The sequence below is a fragment of the Dermacentor variabilis genome, chromosome 3 (genome assembly GCF_050947875.1).
Source record: "Dermacentor variabilis isolate Ectoservices chromosome 3, ASM5094787v1, whole genome shotgun sequence".
NCBI lineage: Eukaryota > Metazoa > Arthropoda > Arachnida > Ixodida > Ixodidae > Dermacentor > Dermacentor variabilis.
Genome location: NC_134570.1, coordinates 116,132,509 through 116,159,051, shown reverse-complemented (window position 1 = coordinate 116,159,051; position 26,543 = coordinate 116,132,509). Strand labels below are relative to the sequence as shown.

At 46.9% G+C, this 26,543-nt stretch overlaps 1 protein-coding gene across 1 annotated transcript; it reads right to left on the bottom strand.

The window, feature by feature from the left end:
* Positions 1 to 633: 633 nt before the first annotated feature.
* LOC142574701 (solute carrier family 22 member 7-like) lies at positions 634 to 25,667 on the bottom strand. The gene is made up of 4 exons (XM_075683729.1): positions 25,590 to 25,667; positions 11,967 to 12,044; positions 11,440 to 11,493; positions 634 to 1,965 (listed from the first exon to the last, which is right to left on the bottom strand). Exons 1-4 carry the CDS (start codon positions 25,665 to 25,667, stop codon positions 634 to 636), a joined length of 1,542 nt encoding a protein of 513 aa, XP_075539844.1.
* Between the last annotated feature and the right edge of the window lie 876 nt (positions 25,668 to 26,543).

Here is a 26,543-nt window from a genome sequence, read left to right as displayed (position 1 = left end):
AGAGGCCCCGCTCTGATCCCTTGCAGTTTTGATGTTAACATCACTGATGAAGTAAAATAGCCTGAGCACGTTAAATTTGGATCGCGTAGAATAAATGACAGTCATAGTGCAACAGAGAATCAAATCAACACATTCAAAACGACCCTGTATTTAAAAGTATCCTAGTGTCTATTGTATGCGCCATACGCTTTAATGTGGATTGAAGGATGAGTTGCGCTAGCAAATATGACTCATGCAATTTCTAGTACATGATTCACACTCACTGAGAATAAGAAATCAAAGGTGAAAAACTTGCGTAGGCAAAAGAAATACCGCAGAATGTATCAGAATGAAGCAAAAACGAAAGACTGCTAATTCAGTTTAGCTAAAGATAAGTTAGCCCTAGAGTACGCGAAAATAACAACAGAAATTACGTGTTCCTTAATGAGCCCACATGTATCAGATGCACTAGAGTTGTCGCGATGGCGATTTGAACATCGACGTTGGTGAGATTCGCTCAGGAGAGCTGGCACATTCATTTAGGGTACAGGCGAGGGATGCGGATGCTGCCGCTGAAGTTAGGTTACCGCGTTTCGAGCTTCCGTTTCTATTGCGTTGCTTGCGCGGCTTGGCTGATTTGAGTGGCTTCTCCGACTACATGGTGGGACTCAAAGACGCTATAAGTGCTTCCTTGCGCAGGCTTTCACTTAGAACTGCATGGTCTTCGGCGGGCTTCTGCTCGACAAATACTTCGGGAAGACACTGGACCGATAATGCGCTGGCAAATGCCAGCCCAGTCGTGATCGCCGCAACAACCAACAGCTGTTGTTCGTGCAAGGATCCGTCGTTGTATGCAGCCAGAATGACGCCAAGCCGGCCGACGGAGAACGATAGGCATAGTCCCACGGACCGAATCTTAGTGGGGAACACCTCCGCGGTGTACGCGTAATTCAGGCATGTGGCAATCGCCGACGCGCTGGACATCATTATACGCGGCACAGGAAGTGCAACAGCCAAGGGCGGGTGACAGAGTAGCATCTGCAGGGCGCTTGAGGCGCCGAGGAGAGCAATTACGCCTGATAGAGTCACACGGTGGCCTCGTTGCTTGATGCCATAGAAGGCTGTGATGAAAATAAGCCCTCTCAGTAGAAACGATGCCAACAACCACAGTTCTTCGAGCGCGGCTCCTAAGCCTGGGACATGAAATGCAAAGCTCAAGCTAAACCACGCCACGAGTGCAGACAATGCGCGCCGGCGAAGGGAAGCCGAACGGAGTATGCTCGTGGTGTCGGCAGTCACCGGCGTGGTGCTGGGCTCTCGCTGCATGAGCTGCTGCTTGAAAGCTTTGAATGTTGCTGTGGCCTTGTGAGCGTCTATGCCGTTCAACCGGGCTGCGCGTAGTATGGGGAATTTAGCTGCGCGAAGCCTCCACGTGGCAATCTGCCAAACGGGGGACTCGTCCAGGTAGCAGCACCAAGAGGCCAATATTGCCGTGACAGTGACTAAGAGCGATTGTGAGAGCAACCACGTCGGCTTCAACGTCGAAAGCCCGTGCACCAGCGGAGACGTCACAAGCATGGCGATGCCGCTGGCTGCCAATATGTACGTAGCCCGGTGCTCATTCCCGGTCACTTCGTAGAGCACAGTCAAGGCCATCAGCATGGTCGCGCTGCCCATGGCACCTGTGACAAGGCGCGAGAGGATGAACGCGGCCACGGAGGACGACGACGCGGTCACCAGGCTGCCGAGCAACGTGGAGACGGCACAGGCCGATAAGACCGGTCTGCGACCTATGCGGTCTGCTGCGATTCCGGCGATCGGAACGAATAGCATGGGGGCCACTGCGAGCGTGGACTTAGAAAAGGAGTAGAGCCAGCTGTGGCTGCACACCAAGTTCCACATGCTGACGATACTTTCGCCGTCTTTCTCGGTGTCATAGTCGCACCCTTTGCAAGGCACTATGCTACGCTCTTGCTGGTCATCTGCCTGGGAAAGGAGTGAAAACAAAACGTCAATCGACATGACAAGAGGCAATACAAATGCGATGAGTTTGTAAGCAGTTGCTATTTGACGTTAGAAGTCCTCGCAATCGGACTAAAATTGTTTCGACATAAATATTGATCACTGAGTAACGCGGAGCCTCACTCCGTGTATCCGCCAAGTCTCTTCATTTAGGGTGAAGTGCGTGAGAATGATAATATCTGTGAACATGACGCCCCTGTGTCCAATAAAATTTAAGTGATGCCTTTGTATGCAGCAAATAACATACCGTCGATCTATAGTTCTGCTTGCTCCGTTACATCTTTGACGATGGAAGTATACAACGAGCGGGATCAGCCAACAACATAGGCGAGAATAAAAAAGGAAGAATTCTTGCCTTGGCCCTTCTCTGCTCGTGTTTTTCCAGTTTTCAATTAGCTCCGAAAGAAAACCGATAGTCTTTGACAAGGAGAAAGTGCGTGTGAAGATGGTATCCTGGAAAGGAAAAGGAACCATCTTCTTCCCTGTGTTGCCATCTGACCGTCATTTCTACAAGAGATGCATGAAAAACTCGGAAATGTCTCTCAGTGACGGTTACGAGAACGTTGGCATCAACAAAGTTTGATCGTTACTGTCCGTGTGGCTGAAGCACGTCGATTCACAGGTTGAGTGAACATAGGTTTAAATAAAAGCAGCTTCGACCAGCGCTGCTCAAGTGGTACGACGACTCAGGAGTATGCTGCTCTGGTTACGTTTGCAGGCAATGGAGAACTGTATAAAAACATTAAGAAAATAAAGTCAGCACTCTTGATGTGAAGCTAATGACCGTCGGTTAAATTTTTGTCTGGTTTCCTTACGTGAGCGGGTACAAATTCATCTAATGGCTTGCTTTATAGCTCTCGGCATTCATGTTAGAGTCCTGTGCGGCTTAATCAACCAAATGAGGGCGATTTATAAGCTATAATGTGAATGTGTGCCAATCTAATTTTCTGGCTTTCACATGGTACCGATTGTCTTTGTAAAACTGGGAAACAATAAATAATCGCGTACAGTACGACGCATACCACGTTAGCGAGACACCTGAGAAGAAATAAGATAGATATTACTTTCGCCGGATTGTGTTCGTTTGTCATCACTCTTTGTTGACAGCCGCCAGATCCCAATCTCAAGTGAATTTTGTGTTCTGCGCAGGCCAATTACGGCATGCATATTGAGCAGTAGTGTAGTGTTTTGTGCTTCTCTGTCATGACAAATAGGCAATAAAGAAAAGAAAAGCGATCCATTATGCAAAAAGGTGAGGAATGCAGACAGGACACAAGAAGCAGTGGACAGCTCGAACGCCGACTATCAACTGAAGGGAGCCTTCTTTTCGCGTCAGTGCTCCCTTCAGTTGATAGTCGGCGTTCGTGTTGTCCACTTGTCTTTTCTTGTGTCCTGTCTGCACGCCTCACCTTTTTGCATAATGAATCCTTACCAACTAGCTCAGCTTTCTGTCGAAATGCACTCGCTACCTAACGGGTAGACTGTCAGGATCCTGTGCTCGGTTTCAGAGCTAAAGCCCGCCTGATCAGACACTGGAATTTTCTATTGAAGGAATGAGGGAAGGCAGGAACCTACCTATATAATGAGAAGTGTCTAGAGTGAGGACAAGAAGACTTCACATAAAAAAAAGAAAAAAAAAACTGGTAGGCACCTCTAGTCTTTGGCTTAGCTGTCTCTTAGTGGAACTCGCACCCCGGCGTTGATATTCGTTAGGTTAAGCACGCGACCGTCCTTCCCCTGGCATTATATGCAGGCGAGGAGAAAGAGAGGGCGAGGAGGGATGGGAGCGCGCGCCACCTCGTGGGGCGTAGTCCCCTAGCGAGCAACGCAAGAAGCGCACATAACGTGCCCTTTCCGCTGAGGACGTCACAGCATTAATAAGCGCGCGCGAGAAGCTGTTGTGAGCAATTTCTCCAAAGTCGTGCTCAAGTGGCGCGTTTCGAAAGTATATGATTCTGTGCTTTGGTGTGCGGTGATCTGTTATCTCTAAAGAATTCGAATTATTCCAGACACTTCAGTAACTCAGCTTGTAACTAAAATTATGCTATGTTACCATATCTACAATGAGAGCAATGAATTTTGTCTGGTGCTATTTTTTCTATTTATTTCTGATATATCTTTCATTTCGTTCACCGTCGTCTCAGGTAAACCGGGAGGGCTGCGCAAGAAACAAGAAGGTCACTGGATGCTCGTTCCAGTAACAAAAGAAAGGGCAGCAGAGTCCAGCGATTTCTGCAGGTCAGAACTCATTTACTGAGAAAGCAGCGTTGCCCAATGCTGAACATCATCATGTTGTTTTGGTTGCCTGAATCAATGTCGTTTATTCACTCCGAGACACTGGATAGGAGACAAGCGGCTGAGGGCGTGTGATCAGCGGGAAGGGGGGGGGGGGATGTTGACCGCACTAATAGAACGCATTTATTTAAAGTATGATTTGGAAAAAAACTATTCTATTGTTTCAAAAATAAATAAAATTGTGTGATAGCACATTAAGAATAGTGTGAACTTCGTGAAAGGTTCCGCTTTTTCTTCTATGTGATGTATATAAATTCATCCTTGTATGACATACCAATGCAAGCTGTAGATTTAAAATTATCTACATAGACTAACTTGAGCACACTCAGACTCGCTCCGTCTAAGTAGATTAAAGTTGTATTGTTAAGCTCTATAGGGTTATGGAGCCTCCTTCCGGCAGCTGTATAGTCAAAGTCCTACGCTGATAATTTTTTTATTGTTAGAGGCGATTAAACATTTTACTATTTGAATATATTTTATTCTGATCATTTTGGTGGGCATGGTGTTTATTTTGACGTTTTGTATCTGTTTCAAGATGACGTGACATTTCGAGGACTTGCGTCAGACAGTCACATTTGTTATGTTGCTGCCATCGTTCAGTATAACAACGTGTAAGCACATGTGTACCTGTATATGATTGCAGCATGGAATTTCAAATGACCTTCAAATTTAAGCTCTCCACATCTGGTTGCCTTTTAGCATTCTTATGTTGCTGTTTACTTTTAAACGAACATATGCCGAACAAGCTCGGCGCGCAGGAAAGAAGAAACTATTGCAGGTGCAGTCGATAGCACGAATACGCCTTTCCTAAACGCGAAAAGCCATCGCACCGTCTATCGTCATCCTGACGCGCTGTGAGAAGGTAATAAGCTAACCAGATTGTGAAGGTTTGCGTAGAGCTTATTTTAGGCTGATTTCGGAAGTCGTTCTTGTTTTACGGGATACATCACTCTCGTTGCATTGCTTCATAGAGAGCGTTAAGCAAGAAGGCATGGCAATGTGGCAGACGCGGTACAGCTGGGTCAGGTAGGACGAAACGCCTGAGTGTGACAACGGACATTAGCTCACCGGTAGAGGGGGCTCGTATACGGTGCGCTTGCTCAACCATGGAGGGGTCCTTAAACCATGGATGAGACCTTAAATATGAGAAAGGCAAACGCGTCGTTCGCTATACCCTTGGGGATGTGGGCGACCTTTTCAGCTTCCAGCATATCTTCATCAAATTTGCGGCAGAGCGTACAACGTCTTGAATATATGTCAGGTCCAACTATGTGCGGGTCTGAACCCGGCATGCAAGTATTTTCTGAGCGTCACGACGACGTCAGATTGGTTTGCCAAACAAATCGGTGAGCTTTTCTTTACACACATCCCAAGTCGTGATTTGTTGTTTGTAGTTTGCAAACCAAACTTGTGCCGTTCCCGCAAGATAAAATATTATGTTGGCTAGCATGAGTGCATGGTCCCACTTGCGCCCACTGACATGTTCGTACATTTGTAGTCAGTCTTCGACATCAGTGTTGTCATCGCCGGAAAATATACCCAGGTCACGTGGTTGTATGATCACAAGGTGGCGGTTGGTGGTAGTCGGTTCGGACACTGTTGCTGTGGTGCCTGAAGTACTGCCAACATATTTGTGAGCTGGCATGGCAGATGAAGCCAAGGAGAGTCCCCTGCGTAGACCGTCTTGAATGTTGAAGAACCAGCACTCTCCACTAAAATGTTACGGGGAGGAAAAGACGCATATTATATTTACAGGTTATATACAGGCGCTTCCCATATCTCTCAATATGGCGACCGATCCACGCGAACATCACCAAGCGTCGCCATCTTCTCTCTACATGTTCATCGCTGACAGCGCCTCGTAGAAATATTCACAAAGATAATTTCCGATGGCATCAAGGCCACGCTTGACTTTAATCAACCAAGAGAACAAACTGGCTTCAAGACGAGATATTCTACAATGGATCGTATTTTTGTCATCAGCCAGGTAATCTAGAAATTTAAGGAGTACAATCAACCTCTCTAGATGACCTTCATAGATTATTGAAAGGTATTTCATTCCCTAGAGATACCAGCAGTCATAAAGGCATTGCGTAATCAAGGAGTACAGGAGGCATACCTGACCACCTTGGGACATACCCACAAAGATTCCACAGCTATCCTGGTTCACCACAAGGAAAGTAAAAAGTTACTTATCAAGAAAGGGGTCAGGCAAGGACACACAATCTCTATAATGCTAGTCACTGCACGATTAGAAGACGTAAGAGTGAGGGTCAATAGTGAATATCTCAGTAACATTGGTTCGCAGTTCACATTGTCTTCTTCAGCAACACGGATGACGAATTACGGCAATTAATTGGGGCCTTAACCTAGAAAGGGTAAGAGTGCGTTTCCATATTAATTTGCACAAGAGAAAGATAATGTTTAAATGTCTGGTAAGGAAACAAGAATAGAGAATCGCCAGTCAGCTTCTAGTCTGCAGAGGACTACGTTTATCTAGGCCAATTACTGACAGGGGACCCTGATCATGAGAAGGAAATTGACACAAGAATAAAAATGGGTTGGAGCGCATAAGGCAAGCATGATCAAATCCTGAATTAGAGCTTACCAGTGTTGCGGAAAAGAAAAATGTACAATCCTTGCATTCTACCAGTGCTTATATATGGGGCAGAAACATGAAGATTACCAAGGAAGCTCGAGACCAAGTTAAGGGCCGTGGAAAGATGGATGAAACGACAAATCTGAGGCGTAACGTTGAGAAAAAGGAAGAGAGCGGTGTGGATGAGAGAGAAACCGTGGATAGCCGATGTTCTAGTTGACATTGGGAGAAAGAAATGAATATGATCAGTCCGTGTGATGCATAGGGTGGATAACCGGTGGACTGTTATATATACAGAATGGGTGCCAAGGGAAGGGAAGCGCAGTCGAGGACGGCAGAAAGCTAGGTGGCGTGGTGGAATTACAAAATTTCCTGGCGCAAGTTGGAATCAACTAGCGCAAGGCAGGGGTAATTCGAGATCGCAGGGAGAGGCCTTCGCCCTGCAGTGGACATAAAAACAAGTTCGAGTTCATTCCGCTCTCTGAAGGCGAATGACCACTGGAGCTGTAAAAATCGTGGTAAGAAAACATGTGGTAAAGAATTTATTGCAGCACTCACTGTCACTTAGTAACGACGGTCACAATGACTTTGTGGTCACTCTGACATACACTCATAGACATACTTGCGACTCCAAACATATCCTTTGATAATGTCAAATCAGTAAGTGTACGCAGCTAGGTGGCCGGTTGGGGCGGATTTGTGCGGCATCGCAAGTTAAATGTCTGCAACAATAAAGGTGTAAACCGCTCCATTTTCGGTTCCGACAGATCTACATTGGAACCACCGACAACGACCACAAGAGCAATCTCTTCGCCACGAACCCACACAAAGTGAGTAGCCCTGAGCATTACGGGGCTATTAGTAATTGTACTTTTGGCTTGCTTATAGGGGTATAAGTCATTGCTTAGGGGCAGGGGGGAGGAGCAGGAATAGAGGGAAAAACAGGGAGGTTGGCCATTCCATACGGGGGTAAGAGCCATTGCTTACGGGGGAATGAGCCGTTGTTAATGAAAATTTTCGACACGGTATTTTGTATGTTGTATGCGTGATTAGAAAGAACGTAAGTACACTTCGCTTCACTTTGCTGAGTGCGTGTAGCCTCTGCCTTAAGGCCAGAATACATGGAGCGAATATGCGACGAATAGTCGGCGTTCGACGCCCGGCGGCGTACGCGCGACGCGCGGCGGCGAAGAAAACGTCGTTCGCCGCCGATCCAGCTGGCGCAGAAAAGTTCGTCGGGCGGCGACGATACCGGAAGCGGCAAACGAGCGGCGCCCCAAAGCGAGCCAATCAGGTCTCACTATCCGCCCCGACTTCCGGCTAGGCTTCCCCGCTTGTCCGTGTATCCCGATCCCGCTCTATCGTTCACGCCGGTCTCCCGCTTTTCGTATTCATGGCATCCAAAGCGGTTAATAAGTTAATAACAGCCATGGTTAGACAAGCTCACGTGCGCTAATTTCCGGTCTGCTTGCTTCGGCCGCGCGCGCGTTGAGCCACATAACAGAGCCGCGGAGTTAGAAAGGCGAAAGTTGTTTACCCGCCCAGTGCTGCCACAACGCATAGCATCGCCGCTTTCTTTAAACTACATCGGCACATGAATGTCTCAAACACATAAACATCATTAGAAATCATTTCTAAACAAAATTTTACGCGTTTTAGAGTGTTCCGCAATTCAAAAGCGATAATAGTTGTCGTTAAAGTTCTTTTTTTTGTTTGATGTGTTTCACTACAGCGCATTTGCCTCCTCTATATTTGAAGTAGTGGCTTAGCGCGAATTAAACTGCCTAGCCACACCGATAACAACGCAGCGACTCACCGGCGGCGGCCGCCGTGTCTTCGCTCCATGTAGCGCAGCCCGACGAACATACGGCGTCGCGGCGTGGCAGATTTTCTGCCGCCCGAACTTCGTCGTGAAAGTTCGCTCCATGTATTCTGGCCTTTACGGGGCTATGAGGCATTGCATTATTTTGTTTGCCTGCGGGTGTATGAGTGCTTGCGGGAGTATGAACCATTTATAATGTTTGCCAACGATCATGCAAATTGCATGCAGCGAACATGCAAAGATACACTGTAACATTGCATGGTGATGATGATAGGGATAATGATAATGATGAAATAAATAACTTGGCAAAACCGTTAACAAGTCACGTGCCTAGCTCAGCGCAGCTGACTAGTTTTGCTCCCGACAATTCCGTGATGCCTGACGTAACGATGCACGCGCTGACTTTCAAAACTTGCGTTCAAGAGGACTCACGCCACAGGGCACCGCAGAATTTTTTGGCCAAACCAGGGCTGCGTTCGTTCGAGTAGTTTTATACGAACAAGCTTTAAAACTCTACAGGTCAAAGGAGGGTAGTCCCGAGAGAGGCAAACACCTTTGCTCTGGTGCGCAATTACAACCAGAAACCTCACACTAATTTTAGTCGCGTGCAGAGACTGGCCTGTTTGGTCGATAATTTGTGTCGCGCCGCGAATCCGACGTCGAAAGCGAGGAAGTTTCAAGTATTGTATTCGCAAAGAGGTCGATGGGCTTCTACGTGTAGACGCTTTCGATCTTAGCGTGCTGCGCTTTCGACTCATGTGGGCCGCTTGACACCGTCGTTTTCTTATCGAATCGCGTTTCAGCAAGCTCACAAGTTTTTGGCAGAACCGCACTCACGACGTCGCACTGCTCTTGTTTCACGTGTTCACGGTCTTCGCGCTCTTGTTCCTTGAGGCTCAACTACTGTTGGGGTTCTTCCAGATCTTTGTTCTGTTTCCTCGAACTTCTTTTCTTCATGAGTCCGAATATTAGAAACACCTTCAGGACGTATTCCATCGTCATCCACTCATTTTTAAAAACTCAGGAAACCATAAGAATTGTCCCCCGTATACCCATAGTCATGAAGAGCACAGGTTGCACCGGTGGGAACTTGGACACATCAACAAATTCATGAAGCGATATTTGTAGAAAGCATAGTCTGCACACAAGTGCGCCACAACGCAGCACATGCCTTTTCACGCACCATATTGATGACTATACTTTAACAAACTATCACATTAAGACAGCCGCAAGACAGCTAACAAACCATGGATGAGCCAGGAAATGCTTTTTATTAAGCGGTCTGGAAAACCTTGTAACTGCTTTGTAAATGTGTCACCTACCAAGTCCGCATTATCCAAGGTACCAAGCTGGTTGCAACGAAATAGTAATGGGCACTCAATTCTAGTAACTGCACTGGTTTTTGCATTTTTGGAACAGTGTAGACAGTTCCACAGAAGCCCCGCTCAGCGTGCTTGCAGGTTCGGTGTTAATATTAGTGAGGAAGGAAAACAGCCTGCACACCCTACATTTAGAGCGCGTACAACAAATGACAGTCATATGGTAACAGAGGACTATATGAACATATTCAAAACGGCACAGTAATTACAACTGTCCTAGTGTCTATCGTACGCGTCAGACGCTTTAGTGGAGATTTAAGGAGTGGTTTCGCTAGAAAATCTAACTTACGCAAGCTCTAGGACATAATTCACACTCACTGAAAACAAAAAAGCAACGGTGAAAAGGTTGCGCTGACAATAAAAACGAGCAGAAGGAATTTAATTTAACTAATTTAGCTAAAGTAAGCCTGAGAGTGTGCGAAAAAGAAAGTTACATGTTCCTTAATCAGCCCGCATTTATTAGATGCTATTGAATTGTCGCGATGGCGTCCTGTACAACGGCGTCAGAGAGGCTTGCTCAGGGGAGCCGGAACTTTCCTGTGGGGAACAGGCTGCCGTTGGCGATGCTACGGCTGAAGTTTCAATCATGGTACCGTGTTTCCAGATCGCTGCCCGATTGCCTTGGCCGCGTTGCTTGAGTGACTTGGCTGGTTTGCTTGACGTGACGGGCTTGTCCGACTCCGTGGTGGGCTTTAAATGTGCTGTAAGTGCTTCCTTGCGCTGGGCTTCGCTCAGAACCTGGGGGACTTCGTCTGGCTTCTTCTCGACAAATACTTCGGGAAGACACTAGACCGCAAATGCGATGGAAAATGGCAGCCCTGTTGTGACGACCTCAACAACCAACAACTTTTTTTCGTGCAAGGATACTTCGATGCATATAGCCAGAAGGCTGCCAAACCTACCGAAGGACAATAGACAAAATATGACGCAACGAATTGCCGTGGGGAACACCTCGGCGTTGAACGCGTAGTTCAGGCGCATGGGAATTACTGACGCGCTCGGCATCGTTATCTTCGGCACAGGAAGCAGGACGTCCAAGCGCCACTTCCAAAGGACCATCTGGAGTACGCATCAGGTGCCGAGGAAAATGAGCACGCCTGACAGAGTCATACCGTTGCCTCGAAGACTTTGATGAGAGTGAGCCCTCTCTGTAGAAAGCTTGAGGCATAAAGCACAAAACTCAAGCTAAACCACTTCATCAGTGCGGACAATGCGCGCCGGCGAAGGAAAGCAGAACGGAGTATGCTCGTGGTGCCAGTATTCGTCGACGTGGTACTGGCCTACCGCTTGATGAGCTGCATTTCCAAGGATGAATGTTGCTATTGTCTTGCGAGCTTATATACCGTTGATCCGGGCAGCGCGGAGTACAGTGCACTCAGCTGCTGGAAGCCTTCACACTGCAACGTGCCAAACGGGGGACTCGTCCAGGTAGCAGCACCCAAATAGCATTATCGCTGTGACAGTGACGAAGAGTGCTCGTGAGAGTACCCACCTCGGCTTCATGCGTCTAAACAAGGTGTACCAGCACAGACGTCCCGATCATGGCAGGGCCGCTGACTTGTAGGATGTCTGGGGCCCGGTGCTGATTGACAGCCACTTCTTAGAGCAGAATTAAAGCCGTCATCATTGTCACGCTGGCTGTGGCAACAGTCACAAGGCACCAGAAGCAGATCATGACCACCGAGGACGTCGCCGGGGCCACTCTACCGAAGACAGTGGAGATGGCGCACGCCGACAAGACCGGTCTGCGACCCATGCGGTCGGCTGCGATTCCGGCAATCGGTATGATTAGCATGGGGGCGCATCCGAACATGGATTTCGAAACGGAGTAGATCCAGCTGTGGCTGCAAACCACTTTCCACATGCTGACAATACTTCCGTCACCTTTCTCGGTGACGTAGGCCCACCGTTTGCGCTGGCCCGTGCTAAGCTCTTTCTGGTCGTCTCCCTGAAAAAAAAAGGAAAGAAAGGAAAACGACAACTGCCAAGACAAACCCTTTTCGGATGAACATTGAAGCTAATGCTCTTCAACATTGTAAGAAAGGTCCGCAGAATCGGAATAACATAGGTTCGACAGAAATACTGATCACTGACAGACGCGGAACCTCGCCCTCTGTGTGAGCCATGTCTCTGCTATTAGCGTGAATTGCATAAGAACCGTGATATCTTCGACCATGGCATCCCGGTGTCCTATGAAATGTAAGTAATGGCATCGTAGGCAGCATTGAAAATCCCATATGCTCACGCTCGGGCTAGGCCGTTAAGTTTTGGACGACGGAAGTGTACAACCAGCGGGATGGGACAATAGGTGAGAATGAAACGGGGGAAAATCTTGCGTCTTCCATTGTCTGTTCATTACTCCCGAATAAAAAGCGTTATTCCTTGACGAGGACAGAGTGTGTGCAGATGGCATCGTGGTAACGAAGAGTAACTGCCTTCATTGCTGAACGTGGCGGACATGATTACGTTGGCATAACCAAAGTGTGGTCGTTATTGTCCATGTGGCTCAAGCACGCATATATTGGTAGACTGAGCAACCTTAAGCAGCAGTAAAAGCAGCTTGAACAAGCGCTCGTCAAGCGGGGCTATGACTCAGGATAATAGTTGACTGGCTACGTATTTAAGGAATGCTGAAGTAGTTTAAAACACCAGAAAAATAAATTAAGTACTCTTGACATCATGTTTACCATCTTTTAGATTTATTTCTGATTTTCTTACGTGAAAGGGTAAAAATTCATATATTGGCTTGCTTAGGTCTCGGTATTCTTGTTATAGTCCAGTGTGGCTTCATGAACCAAATGAGGGCGGTTCATAAGTTGTAATGTAAACGTGAACCAATGTAACGTTCCGGCTTTCACGCGATATCCCTTTTCATTGTAAAACTGTGAAAAGAAAACAACCGCTTACAGTACGACACATTGCAAATGAGCGAGACATCTGAGAAGAGATAATTTACGGATACTTTAGCCGGCTTGTGTTTGTTTGTTATCATTCTTTGTTGAAAACTGCCACATCCCGGTGATTACGCAGGCGCAGCTCAGCCGAGACCACTTATGGGTTGCGAAAAGGCCTGCGGGAATGGAACCATATGTTATCTGGACCATGGTGAGCGCTGGCCGTTAATTCGTATCGTTCTCGTCTGGAATGCCCGCGACAGTTTTGGTTTCAGTAAAGCGTCTTCAGATAAATACGGGAAGACGAAATTGCTTCTTTCGTAAGGACCCGTTCCTCTTCCCAATTAACGTTCATAAGCTGATGTCATGTCCCTACATGGTGAAGTAATGAGCAAGCTTACTAAAAGACACATGTCGAATTTGCACGGGTTTTTGATGCTGTTTCTGTGACGTGTTGCTTTCAAAGCGAAGCTTTCTTTGCCGCTTCCTTTGACATTCCCACTGCTGCTGTTGCTGCTGCTGTGGGCTGCTGTCTCGCACACCACGTCTATGGGTGGTTCAGAGCGTGTATATATATGACAGGTGCGAGTAAGAGTGGAAAGGCGACGGGAAAAACTCGTTTTCGCCCCACCACGTCGAATGTGCACAATGCCCTCTGTAGATCCCTGGCTGTCGCCACATTAGCCGCTTGACGGCTGTAATTATCCGTGAGTTCCCTCAGAAGCATTGCAGAACCTGCAGCGCTTGCCTTTCTACTAACGTGCGAGACCAGAGGGGACGCAGATAGAACCGTATTGTGGAGAAGAAGGAGAGGGAGAAGAGGCAGTTACAATACAGGAGAGGGGGAGGTGACATGAGAAGGCAAGGAAACTTCACTACTATACGACAGTGGTTGCGGGGAAACAAGATAAGCTTAAGTTCAAGATACGGTAAAGTACGTTGCTGGTATTTCTCAAAAATAAACACCATGCAAGGATATCAAGCGGACAACTTACGCAGGGCGTGCAGAAGCGGAGCTGCAATAATTAAAGCGCACCGCACGGTCCACGAGACACTACGGAAGCGGTCGATCGTCAAATCGACACTTCTGTGGCCGCCGCGTTAGCTTTGTGGCTATGGCATTGCTAGAGGTTGTGAATTTGATCCCAATCGCGGCGGGTGCATTTCGACTGGGGCGAAATGGAAAATATACGTGCACTTAGATTTTGGAACAAAGAACATCACGGGGTCAAAATTAATCCGGAATCCGGCTCTACGGCTTGCCTCATAATCCGAGTGTGGTTTTGGAACGTACAGCCCCACAATCCAATTCAAGTGCAATACTTCTGCCACAATGCGATGTGCCATGCGAGGAAATGACAACGCTCAACCCTCTCAGAGGTTATAAAATATAGCGCACAACAAAACCTCAAGCAAACACCGCTTCCTGTGTGTTCTGTGCACTACACAGTCAAACAGCAGTGATGCACGCAAGGTAACGTTTAACATCGACTCACCACTCTCGTCTTAGCCTAAAAGTTGAAGAAATTGAGCTTTGGCCGTCAACATCACCGCTAATAATGGTGAATCAAAGCATCCAGCACAAAAAAAAACTTCGCTTACATCGATTCAGAGAATGCGTGGGATCTTGAATAATTTTTGCTCTGTTGTTCTACAGCGGTCTGGGTATTGTCATGCTTCGTAATGCCCTTTGAGGCACTATTGGCGCAGATTTATTGGCGATTTATGGGCGCTAAACATTGAGCTCTACAATTCTTTTGTATCTTTATTGTAGGTAAAAACATCCAGCACCAAAACATACTCAAAAGGAAAACATTAGAGTGCCGTTCTTTGTCTAAAGGAATGAATGCTCCAAGCTTCGACTCCGAATACTATTGATCTACGGGAGAGGGATCGACTGTTTTACGTGAATTGTACAGTCGGGACCACACGTCCATTTCAGAAGTCTGCGTGATACAAATAATTATATTCATGCCAGACATATATATTTGGCTGTGGGATATAAATGCATGGTGGAAGACAGCGTAACATTAGATGGACGAAGAAGGAAAAAGCGCACGCCAGCACTGAACTCATAACTAGATTTCAGGTGAAGGCGTAGAAATATTTCTAGTAGATTTGATGGGTGACCGCACGTGTGAAATGTTTCTATAACTGCTTTTCAAGCATGGACACCAAAATGAAGCGGCGCCTCACATTTCTGTCCACTATGCAACGTAGTCGCTATGACTTATCATGCTTTACGCCGTGCGCAATCTTGCTTCGAGTCGACTGATTAATGCCGCGGCGCACCGTCCGTGACATCGCTTGTTGCATTCGAAACCGTACCACATGATGACAAAAGGAAGTACCTGATGCATTTAGAAAGTGTACAATGAATTTAATGAAAATCCAGATTGGTTCAGTATAGACATGTGTACTTATTTATTCTTCTCTCAGGGACTGCAGTTCACAGGCTAACAACTTAATGTTATCACTCAGCGCCAGAGGAGCCTGTATGATTGGAACTTACTCGAATGATATCTTTGACTATATCTGCTATGCGTGGTCTCGCCGAACATTGTGTAATAAGATTGTATGCCCGCACGAATTCTGAAGTACGTTCTTGAAGGCACGCGGGCACCAGCAATTACGCTGGAACCTTCGACGAGTCATATATAAAAGCTGATGCACTAAACCCACAGATCAGATTTTCGATGACCGCAAACTGTTTTCGCAACTATCATTGCGCTAGGAGTGTCATTGTTTTCTGGGCACAGGTTCACCAACTAAAGCGTTAGTTTCGTGATTCACAATTTTCGATAATGGGATTTTCCACGTCACTACCATGTGACAGTACGTTAAACAAGCTTGCGAATGTCAGGTGATATTGATGTATTGCACAGGTCGCTTTACGTATGCATCTTTAGCATTAGTGAAGTCTTGTGTTCCTTTATGTGATGACAATTAGGCAATCAGGAAAAAACGAAAACGATCGTGACATAACGGGTAGTGTACCAGGCTGCTGTTGTCGACGTCAGGGGTTCAATCTAATCGATCAATAACTTTAATTTTCTTTTTAAGAAACGAAGCGAGGCAAGAACTTACCTATATAATGCGAGGTGCCTGAATTGTGGGCAAGAAAGCCTCGGCATTAAAAAAAGGAAATGACAGCAGACTCAAGCGATTTCTTCAGGTCTGAACTGATTTACTGCGACAGCAGGATTGCCCCACCGTGAACATCGGCATCTTGTTTTGGTTGTTTCCATTTTCTTGGAATATTGCCTTCTTCCACCCGCCCAAGCAAGCAAAGCAGGCGAAGCAAAGCAAGCAAAGCTAACAAGGAAGGAAGCAAGGGAGGAAGGAAGGAAGGAAGCAGAGATACACGAAGTTTAATTCGATGTTTAGGCCAATACACTGATATTACAACGGTTCTCTAGTGTTTGATCAGAGTGACGAACAGAACCTTATAGCAGTTAAGAGGGAGAGTAAGTGGCATGGACATGTAACGTGACAATGCGGAAAGAAGCAGTCATGCACAAATTACACCTTAGTCTCAGACATTTTCTCTAAGCAACACACATCTAGAACACGTCGTAACAGATGACCATGGACCACATCGTAACAGATGAACATGGAAAAATCAACTTGGGTAGTGATCAAAGGAACTTAACACTAAACTTTGAGAGCGATACTAACGCAAAGCACGAACCAAGACCATCAGAATTTCTGAAAATGAATGAACAGCAAATAACAAAGATAGTAAAAAGAACACCGAGAAGAAAATGGAGGCTTTCCCTACACAAGTTTGAGACTATGAGGAACTGGTAGACGTAATTTAGCAGGAAATAAGACAGACACGACACAAAAATTTATTGGATTGCAAAGAGAAAGCTACCTAAGTGGTGGAAAAAGAAAATAAAGTAAGCTATAGAAGGGCGTGAGCAGGCGTCCAGGGAGTATCAGGAAACCAAGAAAAGTTGGGATTACACAAAGGGCTGTTCTTAGATGGACGATTTACCAAGAAAAGTAAAGGGTGGCGACTGTGCTTGTGTACGTGAAAATGAAATGGTCAAGTGAATGTTCGGTGCATAGGACTCACAGAAGAGACAAAGGCGCCCCAAAATGAGTGCACTCGCAGCTCGAACTAAAAATTCGCAACCGGCTATAGAGGATGAAGACCGTAACATCTATGAAGGACACCATGCGCTGCGATAAATCACAGACATCATTAGGGATACATTGGGCACAAAAGAAAGCGAACGTCGTACTCAACCAGATCGAGCAACAGCAGAGAAGCCTGCGAGATCACAATTTAGGATAGAAAGCTTTTACTGAAAGAAAGCCGACTAAAATGTCCGTAATAACACGGAAGCAGGACCCGATGAAATCTGAATACAGCTAATAAAAAACCTTGGTCCGGAGAGCAAGGTGTTGCTGACTAAAGCCATAAAACAAATTATTAGAACGGAGAAAATTCCGGTTGGATGACGCGAAAGCAAGTTTCATCTACAAAGACAAAGGTGACAAGGTTAAAAACAGCCCATACTGGTTAGTTACAGTAACGTCGGTGCTGTATAGAATGGCACTGCAAGTAATAAAATTAGAGTTGCGTAATGGGCGACGAATAATAATCTATTGGGGAACTACTAAATGGGCTCGGACCAGGCAGACACTTAGAAGATAATATTTTTGTTCTAATTTAGAACATAGATATTTTAATAGCTCAGAATAGACATTAAGGATAGCATTTCCAGATATTAAGGGTGCCTATGACAACGTAGACACGGCATTGTTGTGGGATATTTTTATGGAAAGGCATAGAAGACGATTTCGTGGAGCTGCTGAAGGAGACATATAAAGAAAACCGGGTACAAATTGCGTGGGAAAGTCGAAACGGTAATGAAATGGTGGGAATTCACCTAGGACTGAAACAAGGATGTCTTCTGTCTACATCGTTGTTCACGCTTTATGTTAAGGGCATAGTAATACGGATGGAAAATAGCGAATTAGGGTTTGAATTATCCTAAATACGTAATGGACATATAGTGCAACAAAAGCTCCTTGGACTGATGTATGCGGACGACGTAGTGATACTAGCGGACAATAAAAGAGATTTACAGACGCTTGCAAATATTTGCGGCTACACAGCGACAAATCTGGGCCTCAAGTTTAGCGCATAGAAATTGGGAATTATGGTCCTTATTGAAGAGGCGACTAATTACGTGGGTGCTTACTCAACCTCAAGTCGTACCCATAGTCAAGCAATATAAGTACCTCGGCGTATTCATAAACGAAGGAAAGACTTACTCAAGCACCCACAAAGAATATGAAAATAAAGGGGTATCGCAATGCTGCAGCAATGAAAAACAGTAGACTCTGGGGCCACAATAAGTATGAGGTTGTGGGTTGAATCTGAAAAGGAGTAATGGCGCTAGCACTAACGTTCGCAAATGCAATTTTATGATTAAAATTGGATATCTTGTCGGGGTTGGAAGTAAACCAAAGATAAGTAGGCAGTTTGGTTTTGGGAGCCCATAGTAAAACCATAAATGAGGCAGTACAGGGGGACATGGGTTAGGCATCTTTTGATATCAGAGAATCACAGAGCAAATCTAGTTTTCAAGAAAGTGCAGGAGCATGGAGAAAAATAAAGGGGCAGATAAAGTGCACAAGTATCTGTACGTGAAAAGCGCCGACATGGAATGGAGTGAGAGGTCAAGAAAGTTGGCAACCAAGAGCACGGTAACTGAAACTGCAAATAGACAATCAGGAGTCATCATATAGTGAGAGAAACAGTGGTAGTTAATTGGATGTAAAGCATGGAAAGAGAAAATAGCATGGAGATTTACAAGAATTAGAAGAAATTAGAAGGGAAAACCTGTAGGATAACAGAAAGGGCAATGCTTTGCTATGTGATTCCGGAGCCGGCTGCCCAAGCGTTAAATATACAGGAGCAAATATTTGGAGCTGGATGAGGCATATGTCTGCTGCATCAAAAATCAGCAGACCACTAGCGCTGAGCACATTCTAATGGAATGCGAAGGGATTCACCCAGTGAGAACCGTAGGTAACATACACATTCCATAAGCGCTTATGTTTAAAGTGGGCCGAAGGCCCAAAGGCTCAGCAGTCGAGATAAGCGAGGGACGTTTACAGCATTGGTGAAAAAAGCAAAAATTTACACAACCTGTTCTCTTGCAGTCATTGCTAGCGGTACAAGGCCGATTTCGAGAGAAAAAAAAATTAAGGAGTTATATACAAATATGCTAGACTTAAAAGATGTATGCCATACCTGAATAAATCAAGCAGGCGAGGCTGCTGTTTATCACAGCCCCGTTCCAAGGAGGTTGCCATTAAATCATCACCAATACCTTGGGAGAACTTATCTCCCATACACGGGGAAGGCGGCAAAGTGAATGCCTCTTTTGAACACTTGCATAATGTTAAAGGGAACGCGCGGTATTGTTAAAGGGAACGCGCGAGTGCAGAGCTTTACCGCATTCTTCTAATTGAGGAAGGGCGCAGTCGCCTAGATTTGAAAAAAAAAATATCACTTGTGGTTGGTAGCTCTGACTCCTTTCGGCGCACATGTGCAGTGCACTGACATTGCTTCCGCAGCCACTTGCAGCTAGGGCGCCTGCAATGTTCGATAGCAACTGGGTGTTAACTTTAACAGTGGACCGCGCTCTACATATCGTTGTAGAGCAAGACTGTTAAATCCACTCCCCTAAAAGAAGGGTCGTGCCAGTTTCGAACTCAAAGGTAGTAATGGATTGTCATAAAGTTTACCAAGGTCGAAATAAGCGGAGGTAGTAACAAACCGCACACGTAGCATCATTTACTGCGCAAACGGGATTGTAGATATGACCAGCACATGCAGTAAGTTTACATGGAATGATATGTGGTATCTGGTAAATTTTGTAAGTATCTTGTAAGCCTGGTAATTTACCTAATTATACCTGGATAGCTGAGCCATCCGGATACCATCCCATGATGATCCACCAACAAGCCCATATCAACACCCTCGTCGATTTTATTTCTATTACAACGGACTCTTTTCTATGTACTCCTCGGGCTTCCTAGCACTTGTCTTCCTCTTCGATTCTTCGTGTGTCCGTCTTTTGCTTCGCTATCCAGATACCATTCCATAGTGACCGACAAACAAGTCCATATACCCACCCTCGTCGATTTCCTTTCTAGTACAACGGGCTCTTCTCTATGTATTCCACGGGATTCCTAGCACTTGTCTTCGTCTTCGTTTGTTCTTGTGTCCGTCTTTTGGTGCGCTATCCAGATATCATTCCATAATGACCGACAAACAAGCCCATATCACCACCCTTGTCAATTTCATCTATAGTACAACGGGCTCTTTTCTATGTATTGCTCGTGATATCTAGCACTTGTCTTCGTTTCTTCTTGCGTCCGCCTTTTCCTACGCTATCCAGATACCATTCCATAATGACCGACAAACAAGCCCATATCACAACCCTCGTCGATTTCCTTTCTAGTACAACGGGCTCTTTTCTATGTATTCCTCGGGATTAAAGGATGATGATGTCCTTGATGAGTTTGGCGCTTACCCACTCATGGGGATTGGCCAAGAGTCGGGCAGACTTTGCTTATGTGTTCAGAAAATGGAGGCAAAAATCTAAAATTTTGTTAAATGAATTTAGGCGAGGGAAAATCGAAACCGTCTTTTGCTGCACTATCCTGATACCATTCCATAATGACCGAAAAACATGCCCATATCACCACCCTCGTCGATTGCATTTCTAGTACAACGGGCTCTTTTCGATGTATTCCCCGGGGTTCCTAGCACTTGTCTTCGTCTTATTTTCTTCTTGTGACCGTCTTTTGTTGCACTATCCTGATACCGTTCCATAATGACCTACAAACAAGCCCATATCCCCACCCTCGTCGATTTCATTTCTAGTACAACGGGCTCTTTTCTATGTATTTCTCGGAATTCCTAGCACTTGTGTTCGTCTTCTTTTCCTCTTGTGTCTGTCTTTCGCTGCACTATTGAGAGATCATTCCATAATGAGAGAAGTGGTTCTTGTGGGAAAGGAGGAAAGGCTATCTTCTGCAACACATGCGGGAGCACAGTTCAGCGCCAGCAGGGTGGGGGATATGGGATTAACAGAAACAGAGGGTAGGAGGGAGAAAGGTAGAGGGTCGTCCCAGGAGCATCAGAGCAGCCCGATCGGGAGGGCCGAGTGGGTTCAACCGGAGGAGTAGGCTAGGAGGTGGCCCGTATAGGAGGTGGCCCAGTAGAAGTGAAGTAGTGGCGGATCAGGAAGCCCGAGGTGGTGGGATGACCGTTAGGCTATCCGTCTTTGTAGAAATTTCCTATAGTCTCGCCGAGAGCTCCGACGAGTCGAGGTACTCGACAACACTTAGGAAGACCGGTAGCTGATTACGACAGGGGAAGAGGATATCTTCCTTGCGTGAACGTGGGAGCCCCAGGTGGTGGAACTCTTGCAGAAGTCGGCCGCGCTGCTGCAGGTGAGCCGGGCAGGCCAGCAGGAGGTGCTAGAGAGTCTCTGGTTCACCACAAGAGGCACAGGCTGGCGAGGTGGCTTTCCTAAGGCGGTGCTGGCGGGTTGCCGTCCAGTAGCAGCCAATTCGCAGTTGGAGCAGCAACGAGGCATTCTTCAGTAGGAGGCTGTGCTGTGGAAGAGGCCGTGGAGGCAGGCCCAGGGATGCCCGTTTGTCCGAGTGGCAGGCAATGATGTGCCGGCGCAGCCTGTGTCTCGAGAAGTCTGCGGCCGTTACAGCAAGGCTGAGGGGAGCGCTTGAGTGGTGGGTACTTTTTGCAAGAGTGTCCGCCTCTTCATTGCCCGGGATCCTCATGTGTGCCGGTAGCCAATGCAGGGATAGTGAGCATCCTGTGGCCTGAAGGGCCGTCAGTCTTGAAGAGAGCAGCGCAACCACAAGGCTAGCCCTGTCAGGGTTCTGCAGGCAGAGCAGCGCTGCCTTGGAGTCGCAGAAGATGGCTGCCGGGGTCGCTGGTAGCTCCTCTGCAAGTAGGTCCACAGCAAGGTGGAGTCCTGCTAGCCCTGGTGCGGTAGAGCTTGCATGTCCCGGGAGACGGCACAGTTTGCTCTTTTGTAGGGCCGGTGCAACGCAGGCTGGTGTGTATGAGCCCGTCTCTGGTACCGCGGATCCATCGGCGAAGATGTGAAGGTGGTCCCCAAGTCTCTCTTGGAGAAGAGAGGCTGCGGTCTGCTGTAGGGCACATGCTGGGGAACGGTTCTTCGAGACACCTGGCAGCTCTGTCGAGATAGGGATTGGTGGCCGATGTGGTGGGCGATGCTGTACAGCGTTTGCAGGCGTGTCCCCTATGACTTCCTTATAGAGGCCACACAACCGTCCCATGTGTGATGCTGGCCGGGAGCATAGACGGGTCAGGAGTGGTTGACCATCTGCGGCATGGTGTAGGCGATCAATGTGTCGTAACCCCTGTTGCAGGAAGAGTAGTGACAGGGGCCAGGCAACTGCCTCAGCCAAAGTGGTGGCCACTTTTGAGGTTCGGGGAACGCCAAGACAAAGCCGTACGGCTGACCGGTGCTGCAGCTCCAGTTTCCGCAGGCGGGGTGGGGGCAGCGCCACAAGAGGGCATACAGTAGCCGTGAATTGGCTGCAGCTTCAAATAGCTGCAGGGCCCACCTGGTGGTACAGCCCTGTCCACGGGCAAGGAGCTGTGAGATGGCCGAGCGGACCCGAAGCGTCTGGGCGCACAGGGCCTTGGTAGCCGGCACCCAGGTCAGCCGAAGGTCAATGCGCAGCCCCAGGTAGGTGACTGCTTAGCTCCATGGGATCTGGACGCCTTCCAAGCGCAGCCGGGCAGCTGAGCGGTGGGCTGATGCTCTGGGATGCAGTAGCAAGGCCTCGGTCTTCCTGGCCGAGATGACGAGGCCAATGCTGCACAAGTAGGCAGCCGCAGTGTCCAGGGCTCTTTATAGGGCCGCACGTGCCTTGCAGATGTGTTGCGGTGGACTCCGCACCCATAGGGCGATGTCGTCCGCGTTTGTCGGCCAATAATGACCGACAAACAAGTCCTTATCACCACCCTCGTCGAGTAAATTTACGAACCATGCATAATAACGACAGAGGTATAGTGCCAGTCGCTAGGGAAGTGAGTTATTGGGCCTGTTTTCTTTACAAATGGCACTGCAATTGCAAAAAAAAAAACAAATAATGACGTCGCTTCTTTACTCAAAGTGGAATATAATCCTGTTTGTAAACAAGGAACAAAAAACAAGTGAGAAGAAGAAAACGAGGATCGCATTACCACAAAGTTTAATCAGATTTAACACCAATCAAATGACGGCACCAAAGGGTCACCAATAACATGATCAGGTTGCGTGTAATAAACTACACTTCACAAAAGGAAAAGAAAAACCGACAAAGAGCACATCGCACAGTACAATGTTCTAGATACTGCGTATGCGATATCTTTCTTATAGCGACCTTAGGAGTATATACGGTGTGAGCATTTTCAGGTTTTCCGGAATGTTTAAAAATTGCCCGCGCCGGATACCATAATTCGTGTACTAGAGCTGGTGTATTCGAAGAGGCGGATATTACTTGAACGACAAATGAAAACACATATTCAGCTAAATAAAAAAACGCACTAATTAATCTAATTACTGTCGGAACTTATTTGAATTTAGGAATTCTAGCCGGCGAGTTTTCAAGATGTAGTATACACTTCAAAAAGATCACGAGGATTAAAAAAGTTCCGGTATAATATTTCCCGAAATGTGGGATGAAATACGAGGACGAACGAGTTAGTTCGTGCTTAAATGAATAAAAGAAGCGTTTAGTTGAAAAATACTTGTAAATGCATACTTACCGCGAGTTTCACGGCACATATCTGCAAACTGGTGTCATACTTTAAATGCAATCCATGCACATCCTGGATACGAAGTGCAATCTCACCGGTTGCAGTTGCAAAATGTACGGTGAAGTTGTACCGTAAAAGGTGATTAGTACATTTTTATTTATTCAAATATGTGTTTCGATTTCACGGGCTAGTAATGTGCGTCTTTGAACCATCCTGCTCAAGGAACACAATTATCCTGTCTGCAAGAGGTAATTTTTAGACATTCCGGAAAGCCTAGAATGATTCCCGCATACACCCATGGTCTCGAGGACCGCAAGTTTGCGCCAGTGGAAACATAGCTTTTGGAGACGTAAATAATTTATGAAGCTGTGCACAAAAGTGCCCCACAACGCAACGCATGACTATGCATACAACATAATGATAATGGCTATAGTTTATCAAAAGATCTCATTAAGACAGCCACTACACCGAACAACAAACCATGGATGGGCGAGGAAGAACCTTTTACTAACCGCTTTGAGAAGCGTTGTAGAAGCTTACTAAAGATATCATATTATAACTGCGAGAAAGAGAGTGATAGAGGAAAAGGGAAAGGCAGGGAGGTTAACCAGAGGGGAAGATCCGGTTTGCTACCCTACGCTGGGGAAAGAGGGGAGGGGGAGGTAAAGTGATAATAAAGCAGAGATAAAGAAAGAAAGAAGCACATAGATACAATCACAGTTTGTCACTGTCGCCGCACACTGTCTTCGCACAGCACAGTAGCACTTGCAGCACTATGGACATCTGTTCATGCTACAGCCGCTTGTACAATTCTGTAGCTCTTAAAAACTGCAACAGTGCCCTCGTCGCACTCTGCTGTGATGGCTTGTGATGGTGGCATTTTAATACAAGTTCCTCTGTTAGAGGTCTTCGGTCAAAGCGCCCTATCGTGTTTGCGGGCGATCGTCTCTGTAAATTATAGCGAGGAGAGTCACAGAGAAGGTGCTGAAGAGTCTCCTCGTTACTACAGTTATCACACCAGGCGTTGTCGGCCCATCCCGAATCCGATTCGGACACGGGAGTGCGAATTATCTAAGGTAGTAAGCAGGTGGCAACGAAGTAGTAATGGACACTAAAGTCTAGTAATTGCACCCGTTACTTCAGTTTTTCGAACGGTGTAGAAAGTTCCACAGAAGTGCCGCTCTGGTCCGTTCCAGGTCTGCTGTTACTGTCACTGAGGGAGTAAAACAGTCTGAGAATCTTAAACAGGAAGCGCGTACAGTGGGGTACAGTTATGTGTCAGCCGAGAATGAAATCAACGTATTCGACAACGAAATTAAATAATATGCCACAGTGTCTATTGCATCCGTCAGATTTTATAATGTGGATTGAAGGATTAGTTGCACTAGCAAAGCTGCTTTAAGCAAGCACTAGTACACAGTTCCCATGCGTCGAGAATGAGGCAAAAGTCAAGAACTTCCTCAAACAAAAGAAATAGAACGGAAGGTATCCGAATAAACGAATAACCAATGACCACGAAATTAGTTTCGCTAAATATAAGTACGCCTAAGAGTACGCGTGAGGAAACAAAGAGAAGCTACGTGTTCCTTAATCATCCAGTATAAGTGTATGTATTAGCTGCTATTGAGTTCTTTTGATGATGTCATGCACATCGGCAGTGGAGAGGGGGTGCTTGCTCAGGAGAGCCGACACGTTTCTGTCGGGAGCAGGCTTTCGCTGGCGATGCTGCCGTTGAAATTTTGGTCACGGTACTGCGTTTAGAGCTTGCTTTGTCCTTGGGCAGGCCGTGCTGCTTGCGCAGCTTGGCTCGCTTGTGTAACTTGAGGGGCTTCTCCGACTGCGTCATAAGTCTCAAAGATGTATTAAGAGCTTCCTTGCGTTGGTCTTCGCTCAGAGCTGGTTGGACTTCATCGGGCTTCTCAAGAAATACTTCGGGAAGACGAACTGCTACTGCACTCGCAAATGCCAGCGCCGTTGTGATGGCCCCAACGACCAACAGCTATTCTTGGTGCAATGATGCGTCAATGTATGTAGCCAGAATGACGCCAAGCCGGCCGACGGAGTACGACAGGCAAAGTTTCACGCATCTAATCGTCGTGGGGAACACCTCCGTGGTGTATGCTTAGTTCAGGCACATGACAATGACATGATCCTCTGCAGAGGAAGCGCAGCGGGAAAGGGCCAATTCGAGAGGGCCGTCTGCACACGCTTGAGGCGCTAAGGAAAGCGAGTACGCTTGACAGAGTCACGCGGTGGCCTCGTTGCTTCATGCCGTAGAAGGCTACGATGACAATGAGCCCACGGCACACAAAGGATGTGAGAACCCACAGTTATTCAAGCGTGGCACCGAAGCTTGAGTCATAAAGTGCAAAGCTCACGCTAAACCACGTCACGAGCAGAGACGATGCGCGCCGTCAAAGGGGAGCCGAATGGAGTATGCTCGTGGTGCCAGCAGCCACCGATGTGGTCTTGGCATCCCGCATCAGAAGCTTCTGTTTCAACGCCCTGAATGTTGCTGTGGCCTTGCGAGCTTCCATACCGTTCAACCGGGCTGCGCGGAGTACGGTGAATTCAGCTCCCGTAGCCTCCACGCGGCAATCTGCCAAATGGGGGACTAATCCAGGTACCAGCACCAATTGACCATTGTTGACGTGACTGGACGAAGAGCGCTTGTGATAGCGCCCACCTCAGCTTGAGTGTCGAAAGAAGTTGCAGGGGCTGA

Coding starts and splice junctions, on each gene's coding strand:
- LOC142574701 (XM_075683729.1), bottom strand. CDS start 25,667: ATGACGCAGTCGGAGAAGCCCCTCAAGTTACACAAGCGAGCCAAGCTG. Junction 12,045..25,589: donor ACGGCCTGCCCAAGGACAAA/GCAAGCTCTAAA, acceptor TTTTTTTTTCAG/GGAGACGACCAGAAAGAGCT. Junction 1,966..11,439: donor CCGCGCTGCCCGGATCAACG/GTATATAAGCTC, acceptor CTCCTTTCCCAG/GCAGATGACCAGCAAGAGCG.